This window comes from Cibotium barometz, chromosome 2 (assembly GCF_041138505.1).
Source record: "Cibotium barometz isolate CiBa-2024 chromosome 2, ASM4113850v1, whole genome shotgun sequence".
Lineage (NCBI taxonomy): Eukaryota > Viridiplantae > Streptophyta > Polypodiopsida > Cyatheales > Cibotiaceae > Cibotium > Cibotium barometz.
Window position 1 is genome coordinate 42950348 of NC_141047.1, and position 17386 is coordinate 42967733.

Consider the following 17386-nt stretch of genomic DNA (forward strand, 5'->3'; position numbering starts at 1 on the left):
GGCTTGGAAGCACTATCCTTTCAATAAGTCTAGAGGTGCATATCCTCTATTGAGTCTATCCTTTGCTTCCTGCTCATAGAGAAGCATGAAATCGTGAAGGTAGCTCCAAGATAGACATATGAGTGCGCATAGAGCGTCCTTAGATCATCATGCTATCATAGATGATACGTAATAAGCTATCTATATTCAGTATTCATCCTCGTCAGCATTTAGTATTAGAGCATCCTTAGATCATGATGCTATCATGGATGATACGCAATAAGACCACCAAAAAGGTAGTACAATGTATCCATGATGAATATTGAAGCATAGTGAAGAAGAAAACAAAGTGTACCAAATGATGCTACATGATGAGAGCAAGGGGGAGAGAAAGAAAATAATATTAATTTCTATAAAAGGTTCCAAGAGTCTATGAGAGAAAAAGTGATACAATGGCACCATGGATACACCAAGCCATGGAAAAGTGAAAGAAAAGTAAAAAGAAAACATCTAATGCTACTGTATGTACATGTACTGAGCATATGATCTTGTGTAGAGCGAGATATGCCATGATTCACGAACTAATGACAATACCCTCTTCTTTGGCTAGAATTGATTTAATTGCCACAGTAAAGAAAAAAAAGAGAGAAAACCAAAGGTGAAGAGTCGAGAAAAAGGGAGGAGGGAGAGAGAGGCAGCCAGAAAATCAAAGGTGAAGAGTCCAAAACAAGAGAGGAGGGAGAAAGAGATGTGGACGGGAGAGGGCTGAATGCTTGCAACGAGGGAGGGTGGAGAGACAGAGAGAGAGACAAACAAAGACATAGAATTTTCTGCTAAGGTCAGTATACCTTAGAATACAAGGTCAAAATAACAAATCCCCAACACCCAAGGATGCAATAACAATAGAGGAAAGAGAGGAAAGATATGAAAGCACTTACCTCTTTTTCAGACCTACAAAACCAACAAAAGGGTAAGCAAAAGATTAGTAAAGCTTATGCATAAAGCTTATGCATAAGGCTTATGCATAAGGCTTAAAGCATAAGGCATAAAGCTTATACATAAGGCTTATGCATAAAGCATAAGCTTAAGCATAAGGCCTTAAGCATAAAGCATAAAGCTTATGCCTAAGGCTTATGCATAAAGATTATGCATAAAGCTATACATGAGGTCTTATGCATAAAGCTAAACATGAGGCTTATGCATAAAGCTTAAAGCATAAGGCATAAAGCTTATGCATAAGGCTTACGCATAAAGCATAAAGCTTAAGCATAAGGCCTTAAGCATAAAGCATAAGACATAAAGCTTATGCATAAAGCTATGCATAAAGCATAAAGCTTAATAGGCATAAAAGCATAAAACTTATGTTTTAGGCTTATGCATAAAGCTATGCATGAGACCTTAAGTATAAAACTATGCATGAGGCCTTACACATGAGAGCTTATGCATGAGGCCTTATGCATATATAAGGCTTATGCAAAAATCTTATGCGCAAACCTACAAAACAAATCCCCAATACCCAAGGGTGCAATAATAATAGAGGAAAGATATGAAAGCACTTATCTCTTTTTTGTGATGTTGAAAGAGAGGATTAGAGGACCTACAAAACCAACAAAAGGGTGAACAAAAGATTAGTAATGCATACATACAATCCAAGAAAGTATTGAGAAGATTAGTAATGCATACATACAAAATATTAGTAATCAAATATTAAGAAAATATAATAAACAAACCAAGAGGCCTACCTTGGTTATTTGTGATTTTTAAGGTAAAAATGTGTAAAGTAGCCAAAAAAACAAAGTGAGCTATATAAACACTTGATTGTCTTTTATAAAAGAAAAATAGGGTTCAAGAAGAAGAGCAAGAGCAAGAGAAAGAAGAAGAACAAGATGAAAAGGAGCAAGAAGAAGAAGAAGAAGAAGAAGAAGAAGAGAAAGAGACTCACCACAACCAAGGTATGTACCAAGGTAAACTCTTACTGCACAGTCCTTTGTAAAGCACATTTGCAGCTTGGTGATGAAGCTTGAGAGGGTGAGCAGGGATTTTATATTCACGTGATCACAAAATTTTTTTTGTTAATAACATGTGTGAACATGTTATTAACATGTTCACATGTTAACATGTTCACAAAAAAGCCGGTGGCAAGCGACCTGGTAACCGGGAAAAATCCCGCCGGGCTTTTGCTGTCCCCGGCGGGCCCGCCGGGCTTTTGGTGTACCCCGGCGGGTCCCGGAGGGGTCGTCACATATCCCGGCGGAGTACATTTTTCTATATATATGGGCCCGGGGGGCCCTTTGGGATTTCATTGCTGACAGCATACACAGGTAATAAAAACTTGTGTGTGTGTGTGTGTGTGTGTGTGTGTGTGGGTGTGTTCGTGCGGGCAGCCGCCCACTGTCGCAATGCGCGGCAGGATGTGGGTGGTCCGCCACACGAGGGATGTGTGTGTGGGTGAGTTCGTGCGGGCAGCCGCCCATTGTCGCAATGCGCGGCAGGATTTGGGTGGCCCGCCACACGACTGGTGTGTGTGTGTAAGGCCATTCTTCGGAATGGTGCTTACCCTGGGGCACTTAGTCGGTAACGCGGCTAGTCTGTGTCCTATGGTAAGTATGGCACGCCGTAGCGGTACTAGTCGGTAACGCGGCAAGCATAGTATCGTTATGGCGATGTCACCTTCCTTTCCCTTCCCTTTGTCAAATGCGGACATATGGTCGGTAACGCGGCCAGTGTATGTTCGTATCTTATTGAAATTCCCATAGAATCGGGCGGCATTTTGTCGTTAACACGGCAAGTTGGTGTCGTCCGCTAGTGCATAAAATGTTTTTTGCATATTGCGGCATTTGATCGTTAACGCGGTCGAAAAAGTGTCGTAAATTTGCTTGCATATTTCGGCATATGATCGTTAATGCGGTCGAATAAATGTCGTAAATTTGTTTGATTTGACTTGTATTGTTTTTATTGTGTTTGATCCATGCGATACTTGGTTGCTAACGCGGCATTAGTATTTCAAGGATCAAAGTTTACATCATATTGTCTAAACGTTTTATTTTATAATATCGTGATTCGTAACTCGAAAAATATGAATCTCTCTCTTCTTACCCCCCTCTCTCTCTCATGATACACTTCACAACTCTTTCTCTATCTCTCTCATGATTCACTTCACAACACGATAGATGTGTAGATAATGATTTTTTTTTATTTTTCTTAAAATACACATAATTTTTAATAATTTCTTTTTTCTCCCTCTATTTACTTCACAATTCTCTCTCTCTCTCTCTCTCTCGCAATGATACACTTCACAACTCTTTCTCTCTCTCTCTCTCATGATACACTTCACATCTCTCTCTATCACGATAGGTATGTAGATGAGGAGTGCTTTAGGATTACAAAACATTATTTTTCTCTCTTTAGGAACTCACAAAACTATAAAAAATGTCATTTAATTTTTCCTCTCTCTATCTGTCACACCTCTCTCTTCCTTCCCCTCTCTCTCTCTCTCTCTCATTCGATAATGTATACACTTCGTAAGTAATAATGCGCTTGTTGCGGTTGTCTCACGTTCGATAATGTATTGCATGATGTTGAGTTCAGTAATATTGTTTGATATATTCTGTTTTTGATTGATCATTGATAAGTAATGATACACTTATTGCTGTTTTCTCACGTTTGATGATGTATTGGATGATGTTGAGTTCATTAAAATTATTTGATATTCTGTTTTTGTATGAATATTGACGATATTGATATACTTGTTGCTGTTCTCTCACGTTTGCTTGATGTTTATTTCAGTAATGTTTGATATTCTGTTTTTTTATGTTTAGTGACATTTGCTAGATTTACGAAGACGATCAACATGCTTTCTCCCGAAGAGCGCAAAATTGTTTTGCGAGCAATTCGCGTTGAAGCGGTCATCACGGTATCACAATGTACTGATGATGTCGTCAAAAAGATCAACGAGTCTGAGATACTCATGCGAGATCTCATAGACCAAATATGGGAAAATGCACAACGTCGGCTTCGAAGCGGAGGCAACGCTGAGCTGCTAGATAGACAGAAGATAGCAGATTTCAACCATCAGCACATAACACGAACCATTTTGGGGAGCATGCGAGTAGCGTGCAGTGATCTTAGAGATGCTGCCCCGCCTGAAGCCAACATGCAACGTCTACAGTTATGGGACGTTGTATGGAGCGAGCAAAGGGCCAAGAGCAAGCGCATGAAGGCGTTGGATGCAGAGTCCCTCCCCAAAAGAGTGCGAATTGCCCAGGACGTTGCTGCAACGTCCAGTCAGGCAGATGCAAGTGGTACAGGTGTCATTAATCGTACCATCTACAATTCTATGTGCACACATCTTATTGGCATCCCGCACGAAGCTCTTCACGAAGGACGAACAATTGGCTCCGGTGTGTTTGGAACAGTAAAAGAGTATGCAATTAAAGGTATATCATTTTTACCGGAGCACATCACTTTCTGCGGAAAGCACTACAAAGGAGAAGGCAGCGCGAAGTTCGAGAGCTTCCAAGCAGAGCAGGGTATGCAAGTGCTACATCCATCGATTGTCCGATGCATTGCCTTTACAAAAGAGGCTCCTTGGATCACAATTTTCCCGTACTATAATGGCGGCGCTCTTGGTGATACTCTTCTGAAGGTTCCCTTCAGATTCAGTGAGTTCACCAGAGCCATTTTTCGTTTGGATCGAGGATGGAGACAACCCCCGCCTGATAATATCCCTTTAGGTCATCTAGAACTTTCAAAAATAAAAGAGGTAGTAATAAATATGCCACATATTATGCATGCCCTGGTGGAAGGTGTAGCGGCAGCACATATGGCAGGTATTGTACATACCGACCTACATCCTTTTAATGTAGTGTTGGATTATACAAAAGAGCTAAAGCCACGCATAGGTATTATCGATTGGGGGTTGCTGCTGAGAGCGCCCAAAAAATGGGTGTCTCTCAATTTTGTTTTTGAAGCAGACAAGAACCCGGAGAAGGTGGCACAGGCAGTCTCCTACGCAGAAAGAGAGCGAAATAAACGGCCGTGGATAGCCCCAGAGCTTTATGATCCACTTTTGGCAGATGCATACACTCCTGCATCTGACGTTTTTGCCTTGGGATATTTATTACAAACTTTATATGACTTCTGGAAGAAAGTGCAAGAGTTGTGGATGGATAATAGTTCCCATGACAAAGTTACCATGGATACTATTATTCATAGAGTCAAAAATTGGATGTTCCTGCCTAATCGCGATGAGCGAAAATCAATTTTGCAAGTAGTTGAATTTTTTAGATCACTAAATACTGACCCTACGAGGGCACAACGTCCTCTTGTAGAGCTATCGGTGGCATTCACCCCAACTTTGTAATAATACAGTACCAAGGGATTAAGTTTCAGGAATGGCTTTTTGTTTCTCTCTTCAAAATTTGATGTGTCCAATGTTTCAAAATTTTGTTTCTCTCTTCATTGAGTCTTTGCAACATCTCTCTCCTCCTGTGGTGTTTAAGTTTGAAGTGTTTTTGGAGTCAAGTGGATACACTTCATCGAGTCTTTGCAATACATATCTCCTCTCGTGGTGTTTGACTTTAAGATTTTAAGAGTAATGGTCAATTTATCTTACGTTGATCTTTACAGTTCATTAAAATCCTAAAGTCATTTACGTTCATGCAGATATGGAGCAGGCGCAAGCGAACGAGCATCAGGAGTTAGCCAAGAAGGCTTACGAGCGAATGAAGGCCCTATCACATGGCCTGACAGCCCGCGAAGCGACACGAACAGCATGCAGGTTATCGAAATGGACAAATCCAACTTATGCCCAGTGGAAAGACATAAACAAACGCGTAACTACAGAAATGATAAAGGAAATATGGCCATGTCCAGATGGCGAAATTAAGAAGGGAAGATGGAAGATTTCTCGGTGCACCCACAACGATATCAAAACTAATGCCGAGCGCATTTTCTTGGAGGTGTACGGACGTCCTCTCCATAACGCCGATGCTCCACTGTATTTTGCTAAAATGTTATATGCTCAATTTATCTTACAAACTCCAGTGGACTTCACCTCCAGAGAGGCCACTGTCAACACCCACGACATTCGTGAAGAGACAGTGACATTTACACGAGAAGAACTTGCACTCATGGTGGAGGGCGCTGGACTGGAGTTAAACCAGGTTAAAGAAAGCTTAGGGGCCCAGTTAGCAGAGAAGGAGAAAGAAGCTGACCGATTAACTCAAGCGTCAACTCCTCCCCCGGCCAATAGAGGGATTCAAGAGCAGCTAACAAAGATCAGCCAAGATGTACAGAGCATCTCTTCACGTATTGCTCCTGTGCGCCAAGAAAACCACATCTCTCATTTTTTGATACATCCTGATCTTGTGGGAGTTTCTGCTGAGGCTACAAGTTCCTCCACCCCCCAATGTCCTGTATGTTACAAAGTATTCGATGGGTGGAGCGGCCAGTATATACTACCATGTGGACACTACTACCACTTAATATGTTTAGTGAGACAAATGCAAAATACTTCTACATGTGCATTGTGCAGTGTCCCAATAAATCAAGGTATTTATACAGTGTTCGGCATGGCTAGCGAATATAAACCACCAGGACCTTTAGATGCAACTCCGAGTGCAATTCGTAATTTATTTCAAGATGAGAGTTAAGAAAAACAAATCCTACTTTTGTATTGATAATTTTTTCAAATATGATCATTTGTACAAGTACTTTTTATTAAATTAATGAAGTGACTTCTTCCTCTATGTCAATATCTTGCTCCAAAATTCTTTCACCGTTTACTCTCTCGTCTGCTAAATTAAGCTCATCTAAGTCAATGTCTAAATTGTCTTCTATCTCAAGGGTGGTGCACAACGTACGTCCAACATCAAAGTTCTCGTCTACTACATCATCACAATTGTACATCCATCTGGGCATATCTTCTTCATACTCTTCGCTTTCAATGTCTCGCAAGATCTTTTCATTGCAGTACATGTAAACAAGTTTATCTGCTCGATCTGCAAGAAGTCGATTGCGAATAGTACTATGAATATATTTATACATACTCCAGTTCCTTTCTGAGTCTGAGTTTGAAGAGCACTGACTTAGAACCTTCATCGCAAGGTTGCGCAATAAAGCATAATGCTCACCACCATTCATCATCCACCACTTCCATGCAGGTTGCTCTTTAGCCATTTGTTGAACAAGGGAGTTGGAAAATAAACCTTCTTTCAACCGAAATGAGGTCATCTCCTTTATGCACTGTACACGATCATCATCATTATTATAGAAAGTGTTTACCACTTTATAAAAATCTTGCACCACCTCAACGTTGGACATCAAATCCATATTCCAATATTCAGGATCTAACATGTAAGCAGCACTGTGCAGTGGCGAGTGCGCTCCAATCCATCTAGCATGAAAGTACTTCAACAGAACTTTTCTTTGTCTACTGGAGAATGGTACACGCCATTGCTTTTCCACCACTGAATGCTCTAAGTTCTCAGGACACTCCAAACTCCGCTGGACAGTCCACCATTGCATCCATGCTTTTCCGAGATTAGGCGCTCTTTGATCAAGACTTCGTACAGCATACATAACAGGCATCATTACATGGTATGCATCCATCACACTGTTCCACCAACTTCTTCTCGTAAGCGCTCCCTTCAAGACTTTGATTTTCTCTTTCACTTTTTCAAGTTGAGTGTTCTCCCAGTCATGAAATGTCATGCATGTAAATGTTTCACAAACTGCATCTTTATTTCTAAGAAGAGACTCAAAAGTGTAAAAGTGAGTGCAAAACCTAGTCTCCGCTGGAAGCTTTAACATAACTGACATGCGAGGTCGAAACATATCTAAAACTCTCTGTCTCTTGAGCATGAATTTCACAAGCTTGCGAGCAGTGTCGACGATCGAGGCAAACCATTTGGTATCATCAGATTTATACCAATCTTTTAATACAAGATTCAAACTATGAGTATTACATCCTACCGGAAAAATATGTGGATATTGTCGCTGTAGGATTCTGGATGCATTTTTACAATTTTTTGCATTGTCCATGACGACTTGGACTACATTCTTGGCACCCACTTCCTCTATCACAGAGCTAATGACTTGAGCAATGTAAGCCCCAGTTTTGATTGAACCAGCTGAATCCACGGCACGGATGAAAGTCTCACCTCTAGGTGAAATAACCATTACATTAATTAATGGTTTTCTTTGCACATTAGACCATCCATCACTTACTATACTACATCCAGAAAGCTCTATATTGCTAAGAATTATTCTTTGTACACGTTCTTTTACTGATGCATAACATTTCTCTAATAGATCATTTTGCATAGCATGGTACGTAGGCGGTGAAAACCCTGGTCCAAACTCACCAATTTTCTTCCATGCTCTCTTCCAATGGTCACTGTCCACCATCATCATAGCACTCCCAGAAAAGTAAATCGCTTCAGCGAGGACGAGTTGTGCATCATCGAGTCGACCTTGACGTAGGCTTTCTTGCAATGAAGTTTGACGCATGGGTATATTTCCTACGTCAAAGTTTCGCTTGCAAGAAGATGCACTGGGTAGATTACTTTCTGGTTGCACATTGCCGTTCGGGGTACAAGTAGGCGATGTAGCGGGAGTTTGATGATTAGAACAACAGTGTTCTTGCTGCCTTGATACATTAACGGTAGGAGTGTCATGTTTTCTTGAATCTTTCTTTTGAATTTCTTCTCTTATGCGTTTGGCCACTATAGGTGCAGAGGGGTGGGTACATGACTTTTTCTTCGGTCCGCCTAAAAAGTGTTCTCTTAGTCGAGGAGCCCCACCTGATTTTACTGCATGGCATAGCTTGCACTCCCAATCTATGAATCGATCACCAACGTTAATTGCATATTGCCACTCTATCCCAGATGCCTTTTTTTTCCTGCTATTTGAAATTTGGACTCTATTGGAGGTACCACTGGATCCAACATTGTCCTCCATCTCAACAGATAACCTATTCAACCAAGCGTATAACAATGAATACACAAATGAAAAAATAACAAATCACTCACGTATAACAAAACATACATTAGCAAACAAATTACTTCGAAACTATCTTGACAAATACAAAAGATCATCACATAACACAAAACTACTTCAAACTATCTTGCAAGGTCTTACTACAAAACTACTTCGAAACTATCATGCACATTGCACTCCCAATGAAGGATGCCTTTTGTACCCAATTAAGGATACTTTACACAATCAAAGATCTATACTTGCCCAATACTCTAGTATAGGACAATAGACCTTCTTTAACATTCACAAAAAAAATCAAAGATCTATGCTTGCCCAATACTCTAGTATAGGACAATAGACCCTTGTCTACTCTAAACTATATCAAGTATCAAGAACCAATACAAGCCCCTAAGCAGGACTCTTGGCTCCATCAAACCATTCATAAAGCAGAATGAGGTAGATTACGTACGTGGCTCAAATGCAAAGCTGAATGACTCCAAATTTGTCCCTAAATCTCCGCAAGTATTAGCTACGAACCACACCCTGCCCCCAGTTCAAAGAACTAAGGATGAGTGGCTCAATAGCCTTAGGAGTGCCTACAAGGAAAGACGACAGCCCCTAAAATAAGGACGTTCTTCCCAAGAGGACACTTCTAGCAACTCGAGAGCTCTACAAGTACTTTGAGGAGAGATATCACGCCCCCAAAACAAGGACTATCTTCCCAAAAGTTGTACGATGGGTGTCGGGCAGTGTTTATATACAGAATAGTACCCCGCCGGCATTTCTTCTTTTTCCCGGCGGGCCCGCCGGGCTTTCACCTTTCCCGGCGGGCCCGCCGGGAAAACTTCATATCCCGGCGGGCCCGCCGGGAAAGGTGAAAGCCCGGAGGTGTTACTGGAGTAGTGGGTTCCGGCAGGTCATTTCTCAGGTCATGTGAATATACATTGTGATCACAAGTTTTAATATGTTAACAATAGGTTTTGTTAACGTGATCACGAAATTGTGAAAACGTTAATGAAATCCCTGAGGGTGAGAGAGGGTTAGAAGCTTGAGAGGGTGAGAGAGGATTAGAAATAGGGTGGGATATTTTTTGGAAGATCTGCGTTTTGCCAAAATACTGGTAAAACACTCTCGGGTTTAATTTTCGGTCTTTTTCGCCATAGTGTGCGTCTATTTGCGTGTCTATAAGCACGTCTGTATATGTGTCTAAAAGCACGTCTATAAACATGTCTATTCTGTAGAGTAGATGCGTTTATAGACGCGTTTACAGATGCGCTTATAAACGTGCAAATAAACGCGAAACAAAAAAGTTTTTACACACACCTAGAAAGATGAAAATTATTTATTCTTTTTTTGAATATGTAGGATGTATTTATCAATCATTTCTTCTAGTGATGATGAGTCCCTTCGTGTTCAAAATCGAGATCGTTGATTGCAACAAAAAATAAAATGTATGTGTGATCATTGTTGAGGATGTATGCATCGACAACATAGCATTACGATGAATCACATTTCAATGTATCGAAAATGGGAACCGATGGGGTCAATGGTAAGTATACTTTTCTTATATTGTAAGAATTTAATTAAGAATTAGTATTCAATGGAGACTCACATTGAAATACTTGTGTATAGGATAATGTGCCGCACCCTTCTATGTTAACTCATAGGCGGCGTCAAGAGGCCAAGCATCATAGAGAAATGGAGAGGCTTCACAAAATGTAGAAGTGGTGGAGGATTAGAATGATGGAGATACAAGCCCACCACCCTTTCCTCATGAGATGGTGGAGGAAGAGGTTTTAGAAGATATGGTACGTGCTCTATTTGCCAATGAGCGTAGTGAAAATGAAAAGGCCATGGAAAATGAACACCTTTATAATGCGGCTTTCGACCCCACTTTCTGAGGGATGCACATATTCCATTCTATGCACTGCTCTCGAGTTGCTCAACTTGTAAACAATCTATGGATGGAGCAATGCAAGTTTGAATTTTCTACTTTCATAAATTGTTTACTTCCATTATAGATATATAAACAGAAATCATTTTTTATATTAATGTATTTGATTGTTTTGTCGATAGGCTTTTGTCGAAGATGCTTCTAAAGGAGAATAAATTACCAACCTCAAGAGACCAAGCAAGGCGCTTTGTGACATCTCTTGGAGGCTTGGATTATACTCGCATCCATGCATGTATCAATGATTGTGTTCTCTTCCGTGGGATACATGCGGTGGCTCAAGAGTGTCCTATTTGTGGGGCGAGCCAAGATATTGAGAGGACCTTAAAGGTCTATGTGTGCCACGTAAGGTGTTGCGATATTTTTCCATCATTCCTTGCATCCAACACATGTTCAAGTGCAAATCTATTGCAGAGCTCATGTCATGGCATTCCTCTCATCGATCCAATGATGGAAAGATGAGAATTCCCGCAGACACTCCTGCATGGAAGCACATCAAGGAAATGTGGCTAAGCTTTAAGGAAGAGCCTAGACATTTGAGTCTTGGATTGGGTATGGATGGTGTTAATCCTTTTGGAATCAAGAGCACCTCATATAGTATATAGCCAGTGGTAGTGCTGAATTACAACATTCCTCCATCCATGGCAATAAAAAAAGGACGTGTCATGTTATCCCTTCTCATTCCTGGGAAACATAAGGTAAAGAATAGGGATATATATCTTAAGCCCTTGATTGATGAGCTTGAGATACTTTGGAGAGGTATCCATGTGCATGGATGACATATGTCGGCCTCCATCTTCACGAGACTTTCTCTTGAAGGCTATCTTGATGTGGACGATGCACGACTTTCCTAGTTATGGCGAGTGTTCAGGTGAGTCAAATGGGTTTCTATTCATGATGATTTTGTATTATCATTGTATTGTTTTTTGACATGCTTGAATGTGTATGTTGTTTAGGTCTCTCCACATCTGGATACCATCATGCATGTCCTATTTGTGGTCCATCATTGGTGGCATCTAGGCCAGAGAGCTTGAAGAAAGTGATATATGAGAATCATCATCGATTTAAACCTCATCATCATCCCAAATTTGTTCATTCTTGGATGGGAGTCCCTCCACATCCACTAAGCATGGGAGATTGGAAGGCATTCTGGAATGGAGTGGAAAGTCCTCCTCCTACCGGCATGAATAGGTAATATATCTTTGACATAGAATTCCAATACAAGCTTTGATTTGAAAGATAATCATCTTAATATTTGTTGTTATTTGATAAGGTACTCTATCTTCTTTCGCCTACCATATTGGACGAGCCTCAAAATCAACCATCTTCTTGATCCAATGCACATCTTCAAGAATGTCGCCTCTAACATTTGGGAGCACTTGAGAGAAACACGGGACTCCTTGCCTGTAAGAGAGGATCTACAAAGCATAGAGAGGATGAAAAGAGCTTGGCCATGAGAGGGACCAAATGGGAAGACAATTCTACCTCGAGTACCTTGGATATTGACAAAGGAGGAGGAGAAGTTGGTGAAAGATGCCATTACTACATTCTGTACTCCAACGGGGTGCATGAGATGTTTAAAAGGTGCCTTCACAAAGACAAAGAAGAGAGGTGTTGAGCAATTATATGGCTTGAAGTCCCACGATTGGCACAAGATGCTTCAAGTAAGTGAAACATTGAAGTTGTACATATTTCCCTTGTTCAATCATGATGTATCTAATCATGGTGTATAAATGTTTATAGTTTATTCTTCCTACAAGCATTTCCAATTGTGCATCCCACGAAGTGCGAGAGACGATTTATAAGATGGGGGAGCTTGTGAGGTTTGTACCTCAAACCCTGATAGCTAATTTTCTACACGTGTTTTCCTCAAAATGATTTGTTTATTGTTTCGCATTGTAGAGATATGAGCTCAAAGGAAATTGATCCATGTACACTTGACTATGCAAGGGTCATGGCAGTGGAGGTGGTTTGTTTGGTGGAGGAGACATTCCAATGGTCGATTCTCACAAGCCAACTACATCTTATGGTTCATTTAATTGATCAAATTGCCATATGTGGCACTGTGCATGCTCGATGGATGTTCTTTCTTGAGCGTTTCATGAAGACCTTAAAGGATTTTGTAAGGCAAAATGCAAAGACAGAAGGTAGTATGGCTGAGGGTTGGTTGGTACAAGAATCACTTGTTTATATCTCAAAATACCTTGCCAAAGTGAATCCCTCTCTCCCTCGCCTATGGAGCAATGAAGAAGACTTGAGGATGACCTCTCATGTTCCTCAAGGAAAGGGAAAGACCAAAGTCATGGATACAGAGATTCATAGCCCTTTTGTGTGCTTAATAGTGATGTGATGAGAAGATGGGTGGCAAAGTATGAGGATGAAAAGGCAAGAAGACAAAGTGACAGGTCGGCATTCCGTAAGCGCCATGGACGTAGTGTGCCACAACCTGAGTACCTACGATCACTTCCCAAGGATCTTTATGTAGATTGGCTACATGAGGAGATGGAGAGAGTGGCGCAAGATGAAAACATGCATATCACATTATTGGAGGAGTGGAAGTATGCCCGAGGATGCTTCAAAAAGGTAAACGAACTTGTTTTCTCAATGATTCATATTTTAGTATGTTAAACTTGCGAAATTTTATTTTGAGGTATTTATAATTTTTTTTGTCTTGGTATAGTGCACAATGTTTAATGCTTTGTGGTCAGAGGGTAAACATTTTCGCACACAAAGGATTGATGAGAAGAGGAACACCCAAGATTGTGGGGTAATTGCAAGCTTTGAGGGAGCCAATGGAGCCATGGATGATTATTGTGGATTGATCCAAAATATCATTAAGCTTAACTTTCGAAGCTTCTTTGTATATATTTTGGATGTCAAGTGGTTTAAGGATGTGGTGACACAGGGATTGATGTGATGCATAAATGTATACATATGTGTTAGTCCATATATTTGGTAAACAAGTTGAATAAGAATGAGATGATACAAATGATTCAGGCCTTGCAGCAGCAGCAGACAGCTATTACTTGACTCATACTCTTGGGAGGGAGACCTTCACTCATACTGGGCTAAGCCTAACTGGGCTAAGCCTAACTGGTTGTTTTATCTGCTTTCAAGGAATCACAGGTTTGAATCTGCTTTCAAGGAATCACAGGTTTGAATCTGAAGACAAAGCCAGTTAAGTTTGGATCAAAGACTAGAAGATGGTACATGAAAGTGAAGCAAATGGATTACACATTTGTAGCTTTTATTGAAAACCCGGTTGGAACCAGGCCCGTAGTCAAAATCTGGTCTAAGAAGACAGAAAGTTATGGAAAAATAGTCACTTAAAGGATGCACCAGTGAAGCCATGATAGAATATGAGATCTCATAGGAAAAGTCTTCTTTTGTATTGGAGGATGATAGATGGTCTCTGATTTGCAGTTTACTAAATAGGGTCTGAATGATGATAAAGTTGATGTAAAGATCTTAAGATGTAAAGCTGCTAAATGTATTTATTGGTCGAAAAAAAAGTTTTTAAAATTATTAAAATGTCTATTAAATGACATATCATTTGGAAGGCAATTAAGCTTACTATATTTCAGAGTGAAAAGGGAATTCTAAGCCATTCAGGACCGAATGGTGCACTGTCTTTACTTGGAGGCTGGAGGCGTTTGTTTCTATGGTCTTATATTGAAAAACTTGAAGAATAACGAGACGTTTCATATCAGACGTGAAGATGGCGTTACAAGTCCCTTTTTTTATTCATTTTCCTTTCTTTGTTGTTGTTGTTGTTGTTGTTGTTGTGCGTGGATACCCAGGGCATGGGTTTTCCCGGAGCGGGATGATAAAGGCAAAATGGCGCCTGCACACCTCCTCCTCTCTCTCCCCCGCTCAAAATGGCAACCCCTTACTATCCTGTGCGTTCCTCCCAATACAACAACGTCTTTCCTTCTGCAGAACCTCCGCATGCACTGCTTCTGCCTTACCCAGCTCAAGGGCACATCAACCCTCTCATGCAGCTAGCCAAGCGGCTCGCCCAGCTGGGCGTGCACGTGACCCTCCTCAATATCGAGCATTTTCACGAACGGATACTGCGAAACGAGCAGAACCGCTTTCCACGCGACAATCTTCGACTGGTGGGCATCCCGGACGGCTTACCACCGGACTTCAACCGGGACATCTTGAGTGCTGAGCTCTCCGACGCCATCGAGAACAACCTGCTAGACGCCGCGCTAGACGTGGTTCACACGCTTGCTATCGAAGGACACCCGGTCACCTGCATCGTAGGCGATTTCTTCTTGCGCTGGACGCGCACCTTGGCCACTACAACCCAACTCCCGGAGTTCGTTTTCTGGCCGCAGAGCGCCTCCACCTTCGCCATCTTCTCCCACATAGACGCATCCGGCTACAACCCCTTCGAAAGAAATGGTATCTATCCACGGACTCTCTAGTGATCAGCTTGATCGATATGCACACTATTAATTAAGGGTTTGTTACACTCTATACTATACTAAGGTCATGTAGCGTAAGCAAGCTAACATTTTCTTAGTTCAGGATCTTCCATGCAGGAGCTTATCACATGCATTCCAGGTTTACCCCAGATACACCCTGCTGTATTACCTTTTGAGTGTCCCTTTGGCAAGGAAGCCCTCGCATGGGTGAGAGACTTGAAGAGTTTTCGATTTGGCCACCTAGAGGAGTCTGCTGGTGTGATCGCAAATTCCTTCGAAGCCTTGGAACCAGAGGTTTACAAAGCATTGGCTCAGAAGCTAAAATTGGTCGGCCCTCTCATCCCCTTAGCTTTCCTTGAAGATCATCAATTGATTGAGTCTAAACAAGACCTCACATCCGGAGCAAGCTTGTGGGAAGAAGAAGACGAGTGCATACAATGGCTAGACGTGCAGCCACCATCATCTGTTATCTATGTTTCGTTTGGAAGCTTGTCTAGATGCTCGCTTGAACAAATACATGAGCTTGCGTTAGGCCTTGCTGCAAGCCGACAACGCTTTCTTTGGGTTATCCGTAAAGATGCAGTCATAATGGAAAAAACTTCAAATAGCTTAATGGAGGCATTGCCCCACGGGTTCTTAGAGGAGACCCAAGAAAGGAGCAAGTTAATCCATTGGGCGCCCCAATCCCTTGTGCTATCGCATCCTGCAGTTGCAGCATTCCTGTCACACTGTGGCTGGAACTCTACATTGGAGAGCATAAGCAGTGGGGTGCCCATTCTGGGGTGGCCATATATGATGGACCAAGTGACCAATTGCTGGCTAGTTTGTCATGAGTGGAAGGTGGGGCTTCAACTTCAAACGGGTGCCGAGAACAAAGCAAAGAAAGAAGACATTGAGAGGGCAGTCAGAGAAATTATGGAAGGACCCCACGCAAATCAGATGAGAGAACGGGCCATCAAGATTCGAGATGCAGCCAGAGCTGAAGCTGTGATCAAGAGTGATGGTACCCTTCAGCCCATGAGGGGGCTGCAGGCCTTTGTGGACGATATCGGCCACAATTCTGTCAACAAATAGCATACGCCCCTTTGTAGAATAATGCAGACAGAATTGCGGAAGAACCATTGCAAACAGGGCAACTCGCTGCTGGTGCAATTAATTAATGACAATAATTATATTATCTCTTTTTTCCCCCCCCCGAACGTGGTTTGCGAAGACAAGGTAAATCTGCTATCTAATTAGGCAAGGAATCTTGCATGTACTACCCAGGTGTTATACTACCCGATGAGATTCATTCTTCTCTTTCGAAGGGATTCAATCCTCCGTTTTCTCTCTCCTTGTAAACCCTGTGGGTATCGCACGCCCATCTATGCATGCAAATCCTCTCTCTCTCGGTTTTCTGTGTCTGGGTGGCCAGAGTAGTCTCACAAGGCGTTCGAACGCTCCTGTTTCTTTCATTGTCTCTAGAGGAGAGTGCTGCCACGACTCTCTTATCTCTATTTCTCCCCTAGTATGCAGCAGTATCAAGTTCCTCTCCTGTCTTGACTGTGGACGAGTGCTGAGCGAGCTGTTGCGAGCCAGAGCGCGGCCTCTATGTGTGTGTAGAGGCGGCTTAAGTTGAGCATGCAGCGAGCAGGATAGAGGAAGAAGCGGTCCGCCATGAGAGAGGGAGAGGAACGAAGAAAGAGCGAGAGCACCCGCCGGTCCGCCAAGAGAGCGAGAAAAAGAGAAAGAGAGACGTTTTCTTTTATCTTTTCTTTTGTGGGTGTGCGTAGCACTTCTGTGTGGAATATGTTGAATCTTTCTCGAAGCTGGCTGTGTGTTGGCTTGCGTTTGGAGCACTCGAGCAACCTTGTTGTTGAGCATGGGATTAAATAAGTGATTCAAAAAAGTTAGAAATATATAAAGGAAAGTACTACTTTTTGATGAGCTGATTGATTAGGTAATAGATAGATATATATAGGTATCTATTTATTCACTTTTTATCATTAATTAAGGATTTTGACCTTGTATTCTAAGGTATACTGTATGTCTTTGTTTCTCTCTC

The 17386-nt window shown here is 41.7% G+C and overlaps 1 protein-coding gene across 1 annotated transcript; it reads left to right on the top strand.

Moving 5' to 3' along the window:
• Positions 1–14719: 14719 nt before the first annotated feature.
• On the top strand, positions 14720–16967 carry LOC147641097 (UDP-glycosyltransferase 85A7-like). The gene is made up of 2 exons (XM_086809843.1): positions 14720–15319; positions 15446–16967. The coding sequence occupies exons 1-2, from the start codon at positions 14788–14790 to the stop codon at positions 16414–16416; spliced, it is 1503 nt and encodes a 500-aa protein (XP_086665969.1). The 5' UTR covers positions 14720–14787; the 3' UTR covers positions 16417–16967.
• The last annotated feature ends 419 nt before the right edge of the window (positions 16968–17386 follow it).

What these genes read in the sequence shown, in the direction of transcription:
- LOC147641097 (XM_086809843.1), top strand. Translation starts at nt 14,788, where the DNA reads ATGGCAACCCCTTACTATCCTGTGCGTTCCTCCCAATACAACAACGTC. An exon ending in CAACCCCTTCGAAAGAAATG is followed by an intron (nt 15,320 to 15,445) that starts GTATCTATCCAC and finishes TTCTTAGTTCAG; the next exon opens with GATCTTCCATGCAGGAGCTT.